The following is a 13679-nucleotide window of genomic DNA, read 5'->3' on the forward strand; positions in this document are numbered from 1 at the left end:
CTCTGATGGAAATGTTTTTCAAGAGGGACTGAAAGGATAAAAAGGAGGGGCAAAACAGCCCCAGACATCTCCCTCTATCACATTCACTGCGCCTGAAGAGACGAGGGAAATAGGCGCTGGACTCTGGGGGGTTTGGCCAGTAATCTGCTGGAGCACATGGTGAGAAACTTTGCTTGAATCTAATCTAGTTTAAGTCAAGTCAGGTATTAGTAAATGTCTTCTCTATTTTTCTTGTAACCATTTCTGACTTCAATGCCTCATTACTTGTACTCACTTAAAATGTACCTCTTTGTATTAAATAAACTTGTTTTACTGTTTTAGCTAATCCAGTGTGTTTAAGTGAAAGCATCTGAATAACTTGGACAAAAGAAACTGCCATATTATTCCTCGGTGCTGGGCAGCAACAGGACACACATTTCTGGTGGACAATCTGGGACTGGGGGTGTATTGGGGTCACCCTGCGGAATAACCATGGCTGGTGAGAGTCAGGCTGTGGCTTGCTTGCTGGAAGGCTGTTTATGAGCAGCCCAAGGAGGAGCTACAGCAGAAAGGCATTGTAAGGCACTCAATGCAGGAGATACACAGCCCTCCACTGGTCTGGATTGCACCCTGGTATTTCACACCCTGGTATATACATTGAATCAGCCCCATCATATCCACAGTCTCCTGACAGCAGCCAAAGAGATTCCCCACGAAGTATGAGCCAGCCCTCCCCCAGGTGACATAAAACTACTCAAGATAGTCAAATCCAAAGCAGACTGTGAAGAGCTACAAAATGGATCTCTCAAAACTGGGTGACTGGGCAACAAAATGGCAGATGAAATTCAATGTTGATAAATGCAAAGTAATGCACATTGGAAAACATAATCCCAGCCATATATATATATATATATATATATCTCAAATGATGGGGTCTAAATAAGCTGACCACTCAAGAAAGAGATCTTAGAGTCACTGTGGGAAGTTCTCTGAAAACATCCACTCAATGTGCAGTGGCAGTCAAAAAACCAAAACAGAATGTTGCAAATCATTAACAAAGGGATAGATAATAAGACAGAAAATATCATGTTGCCTCTATATAAATCCCTGGTACACCCACATCTTGAATACTGTGTGCAGATGTGGTCACCCCATCTCAAAAAAGATTTAAAACAAACAAAAGTATTTCTTCACACAACGCACAATCCATCTGTTGAACTCTTTGCCAGAGGATGTTGTGAAGGCCAAGACTATAACAGGGTTAAAAAAGAACTAGATAAATTCATGATCCATGAATGGCTATTAGCCAGGCTGGGCAGGGATGGTGTCACTGGCCTCTGTTTGCCAGAAGGTGAGAATGGGCGACAGGGGGTGGATCACTTGATGATTCCCTGTTCTGTTCATACCCTCTGGGGCACCTGGCACTGGCCACTGTTGCAAGATACTGGGCTAGATGGACCTTTAATCTGACCCAGTTTGGTCATTCTTATGTTCTAAGAGAGTTGGGCTACAACCCAAAGTCTGTGCTAAACAGGAGCGGCTGGAGGCACTGAGTATCTATGAGGTGGCCTCCTGGGGCAGGAGACAGCTTGGCCAGATCCTTACCGTGGGAGCACAGAGTAGCAGGTTCTCATCAGTCTCAAGCGCCGCACGGTAGAGTTTGCTCTGAATCCGGTTCAGGGTTTTGAACCCCTCGAACCCAGCCTGGGCATATTTGGGCAGTTTGTCCACAGAAACCAGTTGCTGAAAAGGGGAAACATCATTAACATCAAAGACCAGACCCTTTATTGTGCTGCAAGCAGGGCACTCTGTGGTCTAGAAGAGAGACCCCTTGGGGAATGGCAGGGAGCTTCTTGGTCTCTCTCAGTGTGGCTGGGACATAATGCTTTGTGCAGAGCAGTCACAGAACAGGCAGTAAGATCAGATGGGGCCCATCAGACCAAAGCATTTGGCCTGAGGGGGGGGGGGGGTCCAACTGCTGATCTGCAAGATTCACACATCACTCTGGGCCGCGACCAGCAACGCAGTCAACTAGCATAGAGGATTCTAACTCTTCAGGCCAATGCTACCGATTCCCCAGACTGCCCCCTCTCGTGTACCAGGCAGTTCCCACTGTGGGTCAGAGCTCACGGGGGGAGCTTGGATTGCCAGTGTGGGGCAGCCCAACTGCAAAGCAGCGATTACAGCACGTACCACAACAACCCGTAACACTGTACAAGCAGCAAGGACTCCTCACGCCATGGGTTTGTCTGTCTCCATTTTACAGCTTGGGAAACTGACAGAGTCCAAGTGACTTGTCCAAAGTCACATGGTGAATTAGTAGCACAGCCAGAACTGGAACCCAACCTTGAATATGGCCCATGCTCATTTGCTCGGTCCGGCAGAGCAGCTTGCACAAATGACTGGCAGAGGTGCAGCAACAGTGCCCCCAAGCCCCGCAGAGTAGCTCATCTTTAAGGTGTAAGGGGAGCCAGAGGCACCAATGCCAGGTGCACATCCCCAGGATTAGGAACCAATGGATCAGAAGCCATTTTTGGTCACATGAAATCTCAGGGACCCAGAGCTTAATGCACAGGCTCCTTAACGGTCACGTATCGGAAGGGGCCCAAGTCCTGCTGGCCCCACGGCGCGTCGTGGAGATGCTCCCTCAACTCCTGAGTCGCACACTGCGAGCGAGAAGTTCCACAAAGCCAGCAGGTTTCTGTGTGGGGTGGGGAAGAAGGGACACTAGGTAATCCAACCCTGCCCACTGCTGACCGGAAGGGAACAGTCACCTACCTCTTCGGAGCCGAAGGGCTTTGGCTTCAAGGCAGGCACATGCACCTCCTCATAGCCTTTGCGCTGCCTGCGGAACGAGCCATCGGGCAGCTGGCAACGCTTGTTGGCCATGAAATGGCTGCCCTGGGCAAACACCAGATCTTCCAGATCCAACACCTGGCGTGGGGCCAGCGCCTGGAAAAACCAGAAGGGGGGTCAGAGGAAGAATGGATGGGGCCCGTATTTAAAGGGGCAGCATGACATCCGCTCCCTCCAGCCTGCATGTCTGCCTTCCCACACCTTCTCAGGCAGATCGGGGCATAACCCTACACACCCCACCTGCAGGCCGCTAGATCAGGGTATTTAACAACAGCCCCTTGCACTCATTCAGCCCCTCATCTAGCAGTTCCTTGAGCATCCTTAGAACAGGTGCCGTAAGGAACACACCTCTCCACCCTGATCCAGATCCATGGTTTCCAGGTTTGTGTCCATCCGGGACTGGCGCACACGTTCCCTGCGAGAGCGTTCCTCCTGGATGCAAAGGGAGAGGGCAGGTTAACACAGTGCAGACACCTCTCAGTGGGGAACAGCAGCTGCTGCCCCACTGCGATAGTACAGCTTCAGCTAACTGGTGAGGAAGCTCCTCAAGCTGTGAGTCCCTTTAAGCACAGCCATCCATTCAACCAGAGCCACCTGCTGATGGTCACTGGAAACCACCACCATCAGGGCCAGAAACATCACCTGTCCCCCAGGGGAACATACACCCTTCTGCACGGGGTCCGTTGCAGTAAGAACAGGCTGGGTCCAGGCACAGGAAACATTCATTAGACAACACAACGACAGCATGGAGCTGACCCAGGGGGCTAATGAGCCATGCTTAGCACTACAGTGAAGATGACTCAGGATCAGACCCTGGTCAGGATATCTCAGCTCCCTCAGAGCACGGAGGATGTCATGCTCAAAGCCTCCATAACCCCTTCCAATTAATGAGTGGATCCGACGTGCTCCAAAGGGAGTTGCATCTCAGAGGACCCCGTAACAGACACAGAGGCTGCTGTCTGCTGCTGATTAGTAACAGCACAAATTGGCGCAATGCTCTGAACCCAAAGCTGGATCTGGCTAATATGAAGAGGGGAAGCATGGTCAGTCTACAACCATCATCGTCAGACCATACCTCTATGCTGTGACCCCAGTCGCACCCTCCCCTCCTTTCAATCCAGTTTATTCAGTGATTGCAGTGAAATGTGTGTGTGTGACATGCATACAAAGTGCTATTTCAATGGTGTCAGTTCAGATGCAACAAGGACCTTATGGGCTCTCTCTGCTCTTCTTACCCGAATCAGATCCTCCTTCTCCGTCTCATGCAGCTGATACAGAAATTTTGACAGCTCGGGATCAGATTCCATCTTCCCCATGATCCTCTCCTTCTCGGCTTCACTTTGTGCACTAGCCAGCAGCGTACAGTACAGGACTGGAGGAAGAAAGAGGGTGAGAGAAGGCAACTGCCCCAATACACAGGGTCAGAGAGAAAGGGGCAAGATGGAGAACAGTCACAGAGGACCAGGAGAAACCTGAAGTTTCACAAAGCATGGAGCAGAGGAAAGACTGCACAGAAGGCAGATGTATGGAGAGGTGAGAAAGTTGCAGCTATGAAAGCTGACTGAGGCCAGGTCTTAAAATTTAGGACAACGTACGTCAATCAAGGATGTGAAAAACCCATGCCCCAAGCGTAGCTACGTGGCCCTAAAAGCCCACACAGATGTAACGAGGTCGACAGAAGAATACTTCTGTCAGCCCAGCTACCATTGCTCAGGGATGCAGTCTTCCTACACTGATGGAAAAACCCCTTCCATCGCCATAGGCTGCATCTACCCTCTGGGGTACGTAGCCTCCCCTGTGCTGGTGTAAATCCCTGTAGTGCAGATAACCTGAGGTGTGACTAGCAGCACGACTGGAGCAGCACACAGGCAAAGAACCAGGGTAACAGCACTGCAGGTTAACCAGGTGCCCAGTACTCACTCATCATTCTGTGCTGCCTCAGCACCTTAATGAAGTCAAAGGTGTTAAAGCCCAGGAGCAGGACAAGCTGGTTTTCACACTCCCTGTCATCGCTGGCAGTCTGGGAAAAAAAGGGACAGAAAGAAGCTGGTTACATCTGCTGCCCTGCTTCGCCATGGGAGAGGGCGGGGGACCCAAACTCCCACTGCATAGCAGGTAGAACCTAACTGCATAGCAAATACAAGCTACCCGCCAGACTGACAACCCCGATCCTCCATGTAACAGTCAAGACTCTGAGCAAGTTTGCCAGTGTTGCTGAGATGAGTCTAAACAAGTGCAGTCTGTCCCAGAACCTCATCCCGCCCTCCTAAGAGGCCTCTAGGGGCAGGACAGCTGGGTCAGTTTACAGGCGTTTGAGCCGCATAAATACTGTAGTTGAAGGGCTGGCACCTGAGAAGTGCTGGGCACCCTAATTCCAAGGGAAGTCAAAGGGAGTGAGGTCATGGTTAGCATGGGGAACACCACCCCAGAGTTGGCCTCCCAGAAGAAGCAGTAACTGTCACCCAAGAGAAGAAGGTCTGCCCATGCGTTAAACCTGGTCCTCACAGCAGAGGGGGGACACGGTGGGTGTATCCTCAGGGGAAGAGCGGCAAAGTAGCAAGTTGTTTGGTTGTATTAACAATTTTAATATGGAAAAATAGGTCAAAAGTGTAAAGAACTTGCCCAGGCAGCTTCCTGTTTTCCAGCCAGGCAGGCCCTGAGTCTGGAACCTTCTCCACCCACAGAGGCAGGGTAATTGGCCACATACCTTTAAGATCTCTAGCACTTCGTCTGCTTTCTTCTGGGACACGATGGCATCGTCGTAGAAGCGACTCAGCTGCCGCTGAAGCCAAAAGGCATCGATGTCTCGGGGATGCAAGTCTCTCTTCTTGGAGCTCATCAGCTCACCTGACGCCACCAGCTGAAAGACAGGCAGTGTCTCCTTACGGCCATCCTTCGCCCACACAGAACTGAGTCCCCAGGACAGGTACAAACAGCCCTTTGGGTACTGCCCCACCCCCCTAGCCATCATGTATGTGAGCAAAGCCCTGGCAGCAGCTGTCAGACCAGGGACAACAGAGCACTTAATTGTAAGGTTGGGGCTTTGACCCGACGATAGCAATGCTAAGGAAGTCTGCTGGACCTGGGAAAAGCTACTTCCTCCTACCCGTCTGCAAGTTGGAGAGAAGTGGAGAAAAAGGAGCTACCAGCAGCATGACAAAGAGGACAGAACAGGGTTTAAAGAGACTCACAGGTGGAGACTGGGAGAGTCACACAGGCAGTTCTGGGCAACAGAGGGGTATGATGCTGGAAAACCCTGAGCCAGCTCATGCCAAAGTCCCAGGCCTCACTGAACACAAATGCATAGCTGGAAACAAGTCTGGCTCGCCTGTGTGTCAGTACTGTTAACGCAGATATTGGAGTTTTAAGAACGTGTTCAGTGCTTCTACCTTAGCTAGCACGGTGCTGCATGCATTAGCGCTTGTACACACTACCACTTACGTCGATATAACGTATGCCGCTCAGGGGTGTGAATAAACCCCCACCCCCACCGAGCGACACAAGTTACACCAACCTAAGCACCAGTGTGGACAGAGCTTCTCCCGCCCACATAGCTACCCTGCCTCTCACATAGGTGGTTTTATTATGCCGACAAGAGCTTCTTCATCAGAAGCACTACAGCAGCACAGCTGCACTGATGTAGCCTTTCCAATGTAGACTAGCCCTTAGCCTCGCCTATATGGGTTACCTAGGGAGGTGGTGGAATCTCCTTCCTTACAGGTTTTTAAGGTCAGGCTTGACAAAGCCCTGGCTGGGATGATTTAATTGGTGTTGGTCCTGCTTTGAGCAGGGGGTTGGACTAGATACCTCCTGAGGTCCCTTTCAACCTTGATATTCTATGATTCTATGAATGGTGGAAAAACAGGCAATTGCCTTCTGTGTGAATAATTTTATTTTATTTTTACTTATTTAATTAACGAGGATGCTTAGGAAATAAGGGCCTATTGTTCCCTGAGGGACTCCAACCTGTCAAAGGCCTGAAATTGTATAAAAGATCCAGGGGTCCTCACTCTGTCATCTCAGATCTGCTTCATCAGGGGAAGTTTGAGTTGCAAGATGAGATCCCAGTTAAGCTGGTACACCCTGGATATGATATTGGACATTGGACTATAATCTATGGACTAAATTCCAAAATAACTCTTTGCAACTACAAAGCTCACCATCTCCGTTATAAATCTGAACCTCAAGAATTGAACTCATGTTTGTATGTATATTGATCTTTTAACCATACTCTCTCTTTTCTTTTTTAATGAATTTTAGTTTAGTTAATAAGAACTGGCTGTAAGCATGTATTTGGGTAACCTGGGAGGTAATGTGTCCGATCCCTTGGGATTGGTAGAACCTTTTTATATAATGAAATAAGATTTTCATTAATCTTCATCATATCTGACTTGGGTAATTAGATGGAGGCTGAGACTGTGTTACTTTAAGGGAACTGTGTTTTGGACTTCTGAGTAACCAGTAAGGTATAGCAGCTGTTTAGTGCTGACTTGGTAAATCTAAGTACTGAAACATCCACCAGCTTTGGGGTTGTCTTTCTCATTCTTTGCAGTTCACCCTTATTGAGTGACTTCAGCTGGCTCCTCCAGGAATCCGGTCACACTGTCACTCATTTGTCATGTATATTACCTGCTTTAATCTTGTAAATAACTCTCATTTCCTTTTCCTAGTTAATAAGTCTTTAGTTAGTTTGATATAGGATTGGCTACAAGCATTAACTTTGGTAAGAGATCTGGGGTACAACTAGGGTGACCAGACAGCAAGTGTGAAAAATCAGGCTGGGGGGTGGGGGGTAATAGGAGCCTATATAAGAAAAAGACCCAAAAATCGGGACTGTCCCTATAAAATTGGGACATCTGGTCACCCTAGGTACAACTGACCTGGGGTAAGTGACTGGTCCTTTGGGACTGGGAGTAACTTGAATATTATTGTGATTTTTGGTATAAGGTACCATTGATCATGGAGGCAGGCTTGCCTGGGTGGCAAGATAGACCAGAGTGCCCAAAGGGACAGTCTGACTCTAGGGAAAGGCTGTTAGAGGGTTTGAGGAGTTCACACTTGTTACTTGGTTGGTGAAATGTATTTAGAGAGCATAAGCTTGGGGCAGAAGGCTTCTGGTTCAGAACACAAGCCACACACTTCTGCAGAGACACCCTGGACACAAAGAATGTTCTGGAACAGTGAGGAAATGGAGGTAGGGAAATGCATGCCGGATTTTTGTATAGATCTGTGTATTTCTCACTCTATTAAAGAAAGAACAATTGTGTTTTAGAATCCCGTGCAAAATGTCTGTGTTTCATGAATTACATCTACCATGTGCTCCATGAAGGAAACTATGGACCCAAACCACCACCCAGCTGGTGTTCTGAGATAGGGTGGCATTTAACCGACAGGGTAAGCGTGAGGGTCAGCACCAGTTCTGGGGCGGGGCACGGGGTCACAGTTCTCAGGAGGGGGATACCACTTAGAAGTTCTGCTCCCCAAGAGCGTGCCCGGGGGTTCTAAGACAGCAGCAGTGCCTGGACTCTGTTCTGATCCTGGGGGCTTAAGACACCCAAATATTCAGCAGTTGGCTTCCCGTTCAGCAATCCAGCAGGGGGCCCTCAGCTAGATCTGATCTACTAGTGTCTGCTATCAGAGTTAGGAATGAAGTCCCCATAGCTTTAATACAGCCACCAACTTCAAGCCAACCCTCCAGTGATAGGAAAGTAGCCTTTCGCTTCCCGCTTGGTAACTCACGTTGGCTGAGAGGGTGCAGCGGACAACAGCCTCGTCCCCCTCCATGTCATCGTCAGACGCCTCATCCCGTACTTCACCGTACACGTCCTCATCACCTTCCTGTTGGAAAACACAGCTCCTGTGAATGGCTCTCTCCCCAGAAAACCTCATGGGAGAAGCTCTCCACACCTTGGCCAGGAGTACTAGAAATGCCATCCCTACTGAGAGCCGAGCTAGTCCTTCCTCCAGCAGCAGAAAAATCATACTGTGGTTAAGGCAGAAGATCACAGGACTTTGGGCAAATCCCATCATCCCATGCCTCAGTCTCCCCATTTAGAAGATATGATCGTATCAGGGATGGCGCTCCTTGTACTGTAAGCTCAGTAGAAGTGAGCATTATTATTGTAGTCTGGCATCTTGCTTTCAGTTGTGGCCAATATCAGATGCAGCCAAAGTCAGCAGAAAAAATAATGCACCAAGCCAATTGGGCACCGCTAAATTATGGGAGTGAGGGAAGATCTTTCATGCAGCAATGGTCTATGGCCTAGAGCAGAAAGAGGGACAGTTCCTTACAGACGCCATCCTAGCCACGTGTCAGGTCCCTTGCTCAAACTCACTGTTATTCTTCTCAGTACTCCCCTAGGGCAGCTAGTCCCTCGGGTTAGTTTTGTTTTAGATGGAGCACGTTTCCACCGAGCTCGCTGCAGACAACCCTCATCTGTCTTGTGATGTTAAAGTGCATTCAGAACTCGTTAGTGCATACAAGTCCTTTCAATCCTTTCCCACCCCAAGACCTTCAAAAATAAGTGCTACCAATGACTCGGAGGTTCCTGTACTGTTCTGCCTTAAGGAACCAGCCAAGGCAAATTCTTTTCAGACCCTCACTCAGGTAAGTGTGACAGAAGAGCAATTATATGAAATAGTCTCAAGTGGCTCATATTTAGAAAAGGCATTGCAGGAAACAGGAAGTCAGAGAGAGAAAGCGAGCAAGTTTCAATCTGAAAGGGACTGCTGAGGAGGCCAGGAAGTCTGATAGCTGATCAAAACCAAGCAGCTGGCCTGTGGGCCAAGCCATAGAATTCATACATGTTTCTATGAAAGGCGGTACAGTTTAGTACAGTAATTTACCAAGCCTTCCAGTGCCAGGAAGCAGGGTCTAATCTTCCGACCTGGCTCGGCCTCGCTGGCCAACAAGGCTGAGATAGAGCCAAACTCTAGCTCCCCGCGTCCTCAAGCCCTGTCTACAACCAGCAGCACAAAGAAGAGCGACAGCTCAGCCACCACTTTAGAAGCATCTGATCACTTACCTCTTCATCAGACTCAAACTGCACGTTCACACCGTACGTCTCATCAATGTTATCATCTGCAAAGGGGGACGGAGTTAGAAGGGTGCTTCCCAAGCTCAACCCAGTTATCCTCCTTTTGCACCACTATAATGCAAGAAAACCAGTACCCGCTAAAGCATGGGGAGCACACCCAGGGATACGTTCCCACTAGAGGCTAAGTGGAGAAAATATCACTCGTTTTACTTGTGACTGAATCAGGATTTGAATAGAAAAACTAAACATTATCCATAGATGTCTCTGGGAGTTGTATGCATGGCTTAGGCTAGTGTAGGGGCGGACAAACTATAGCCCACAGGCTGGATCCGGCCCCTCAGGGCTTTGGATCTGGCCCCTGGGATTGCACCCCGTGGTGCCGCGGGGGCCCTGCGCCACTCTCAGAAGCGGCCCCTGGGGGGAGGGGGGAGCTCTGTGCCTTGTCCATGCCTCCAGGCACCACCCCCGCAGCTCCCATTGGCTGGGAATGGTGAACCGTGGCCAATGGGAGCTTTGGGGGAGGTACCTGGAGGTACGGCAAGGACAGCACATGCAGAGCCCTCTGCCCCACCTCCCCCAGGGGCCGCAGTGCTTCCTGGAGTGGCGCGGAACTGGGGACATGGCAGGCAGGCAGGGAACCTGCCCTGTTCCCGGTGCATGCCACTGCCACCCTGGAGCCGCTTTTGGTAAGCGGTGCCGGGCCGGAGCCCGAACCCCTCCTGCACCCCGCCCCCCAACTCCCTGCCCTAAGCCCCCTGCCTGCACCTCGCACCCCAACCCCCTGCCCTGAGCCCCCTGCTGCACCCTGCACCCCTGTGCACCCCAACCCCCTGCCGCACCCCGCACCCCTCCTGCACCCCAACCCCCTTCCCTGAGCCCCCTCATATACCCCGCACCCCTCCTCTGCCCCAATCCCTTGCACTGAGCCCCTTCCTCCACACCGCACCCCCCCCCACACACCCCACTCCCTGCCCCAGCCCTGCATACAATTTCCCCACCCAGATGTGGCCCTTGGCCCAAAAAAGTTTGCCCACTCCTGGGCTAGCGTGTAGCCCTTAGTCTCCAAGTGCAATAACTATTTACCACCAAGCCCCAAAGAAACATTTTTAAGCCCCGTCTCAGTTTAAAACACTTTCTAGCCTCCCTGCATACAGGCACTGTGCCCTGTCTGTGCACCAGCTATTGAAATACGACATGCTGACAATCCATATACTGTGATTTGTGAGACAATACAAGGGAGCAGTCCAGGTGCAAGCTCGAGGGTGATCCCTACCCATGTTCTGGATCTCCTTGTCACCACCATAGTCTGTGATCTTCTTGCCCAAGTTCACCAGCACATGGTAGCGGGTGTCGTCCGTCTGTCCTAACAGCAAATCAATTTCCTTCCGCCTCTCTTTGTCACGCAGCTTCTCGTTCTTCAATACAGCCAAGACCTCATCCGCTGCTCCACAGAGAATGTCACGTGGCTGCAGAAGAAATGATAACAGCTGCAATACACCTAATTTGGGGGATCCTCCATGTACCGGACTGCCCATTTCCCACCTGGGATAAGCACTACCACTGCTCAGCAGTGGAACTAGAAGACTGGCTCACATTTATGGACTAAATGCTTCCAGCTTTCTGTCTACAATAATTATCTCTGTGGAAAAACGACCGATCTGGAAGAATTCCCCTCTAAAACACTGCAGCACTGTGCCAGCACATGAGGAACAGTCACAGCCATGACCCTGCTCAGAAGTCAGATCCCACCTTACAGTAAGGGCAGTCACTGAGGTCGCTCTGGGGATGCGTCTAGGGTCCTATGGAGACAGTATCTCAGGTGAAGAGCTTTAGCACCCACAAGTTGTTATACATCTCACTAGCTTGCAACAGAAGGATTAGCGATCAAGGATCCAAAGACCAGTTTATTGACTGATCTGAACTACAGCTCTGCCAGCTATTTCCGCCTCCCCCCCCCCCACACACACACACTCTATAGGAGTTCTAACAACTCCACTCGGCTGATGTGTATACACATCACAAGCAGTTAGAGCAAAGATACCCTCACAGGTCCATGCACATCCTTACCTGGTCCCCAAGGGCTGCCTGAATGAAACTTAGCAGCACCTCATAGGTCTCCCGGGTCTCCTTGGTTTTGGGTTTGTAGATGATTCCCACCATCTCGTCAATGCCCTCAGAGAGCAGGGTATAACCCTTCATTTTGTTGATATCATGCCTGTCCTCATCACGCTTCCTCCTCCTAGAAAGCAGGGCAAGGAAAACATCACACAAGTCAATCAGAGCAAAATTAGAAAGTAAGCACTTGGCATAAATAGTGGCAAAGAGGTTTTTTTTTAATAATTCAAGCTATCAGTATCTCAAAGACTTTTTTAAAACGTGATATTTTTTAAATGCCTGACAGTATCCTTTCAAATGTATTTTCTATCCAGGGCACAAGAAGTTAATTTTTACTGAACTTGAAACAAATGAAAGTATCGCTGCCTGGCTAGTTCATGGGAAAAACTCTCCTTCTCCACAGCAGCACACTGTCTGCAGTACTCAGATGCAAGAACATTAACTCAGCATTATGTCTGATGCAATTAAGATCTTAAAGTCATGGAATTTTGAGTTGAGGTTCCTCAAAGCAACCTTCACTGCTCCTTTCCGCATTTGTGCGGTGTAACAGAATCATTCTCTATAGGGTTACGCCATCTGCACTGTCATCATGTGCATAGCTAAGGTGTATAGAATAAGTTGCAAGTAAAACAAATCAAGAGTACACAGCCGAACTTACATAAAAAGCAATATTGAGGAGGTCTGTGAATAGGTATCACTTTAAGAGCACAAGCTTTAAGGGTTTTCCTAGATAACTGCACGATAATTAAGGTTAAGATTTTGTCATGGTTATTTTCAGTAAAAGCCACGGACAGGTCACAAGCAATAAACAAAAATTCATGGAAGCCCATGACCTGTCCATGACTTTTACTGAAAGTAACTGGGAGGGATGGGACTGATAGCTCCAGACCCTGCAGCAAGGTCTGGAGCCAAAGAAGTCATGGAGGTTCATTAAAGTCACAGAATCCATGACCTCCATGATTAAATTCTATCCTTAATGATAATCTCTGAAACCCAGGCAGTGTGGAAATACTTTAAATTCCTAGGGCTAGATCCAACACAAGCTTTTCAGCATTAGACTCCTGAATACAGTGCTGCAGTCAGGATGCTCTCATTCAATGCTCTGTGTCCATTTAGTCTCTTAGAACCCCAAGCTCTGAAAGACAAATTCATGTGTAACCCACTCACTTCGCTCGTCTCTCTTCCTGCATCTGGGGTTTGGTTCTTTGAGCCTTGTCACCCATTCGAGTGCCCTCCAGCTTCCCAACCAAGGAGAGCACCTCCCCCGTAGGCTCATCTCGGCGGGTCCTGTCGATCAAGGAGCGATCAGCTTGAAGTACGAGGTTAGAGTTCTGGAGGGATCACAGCACAAGAGAACAGGTAAAAGGTGTGAAGAAACCAATGCAACAATCTCTACAACCCCAGCCAGGCCAGTAGTACCCATGGCCATCCCAAACAAACTCCCACACATTATCATCACTACTGTAGCGCCTAGGACTTCTAGTCATGAGTCCAGATCCCATGGTGCTAGGCGCTGCACAAACAGAACAAAAAAGACAAGCTCTGTTCTCAAAAGCTTACAATCCAAGTATAAAACCAGAGACAACAAATGGATACAGACAGCACAGCATAAGGAAACAATGAGTGACCATCATCAGTGGTCTCAGCACACTAGCGGCTGTCAGGCTTTTTGTAGGCCTTACTGCAAACAGC

General features: G+C 49.3%; 1 protein-coding gene across 1 annotated transcript in view; it reads right to left on the reverse strand.

Moving 5' to 3' along the window:
* Window positions 1–13679, reverse strand: part of SNRNP200 (small nuclear ribonucleoprotein U5 subunit 200) — a 38882-nt gene that overhangs the window by 23764 nt on the left and 1439 nt on the right. Inside the window, exons 2-12 of the mRNA XM_045005174.1 lie at window positions 13155–13318; window positions 11940–12111; window positions 11146–11338; window positions 9861–9916; window positions 8575–8673; window positions 5543–5695; window positions 4756–4855; window positions 4071–4207; window positions 3184–3267; window positions 2758–2931; window positions 1585–1722 (exon numbers count right to left, since the gene is read on the reverse strand). Of these exons, the coding sequence (XP_044861109.1) occupies window positions 1585–1722; window positions 2758–2931; window positions 3184–3267; window positions 4071–4207; window positions 4756–4855; window positions 5543–5695; window positions 8575–8673; window positions 9861–9916; window positions 11146–11338; window positions 11940–12111; window positions 13155–13318 (1470 nt within the window). The remainder of the gene's footprint in view (window positions 1–1584; window positions 1723–2757; window positions 2932–3183; window positions 3268–4070; window positions 4208–4755; window positions 4856–5542; window positions 5696–8574; window positions 8674–9860; window positions 9917–11145; window positions 11339–11939; window positions 12112–13154; window positions 13319–13679) is intronic.

This window comes from Mauremys mutica, chromosome 2, assembly GCF_020497125.1.
Source record: "Mauremys mutica isolate MM-2020 ecotype Southern chromosome 2, ASM2049712v1, whole genome shotgun sequence".
In the NCBI taxonomy this organism is placed as follows: domain Eukaryota; kingdom Metazoa; phylum Chordata; order Testudines; family Geoemydidae; genus Mauremys; species Mauremys mutica.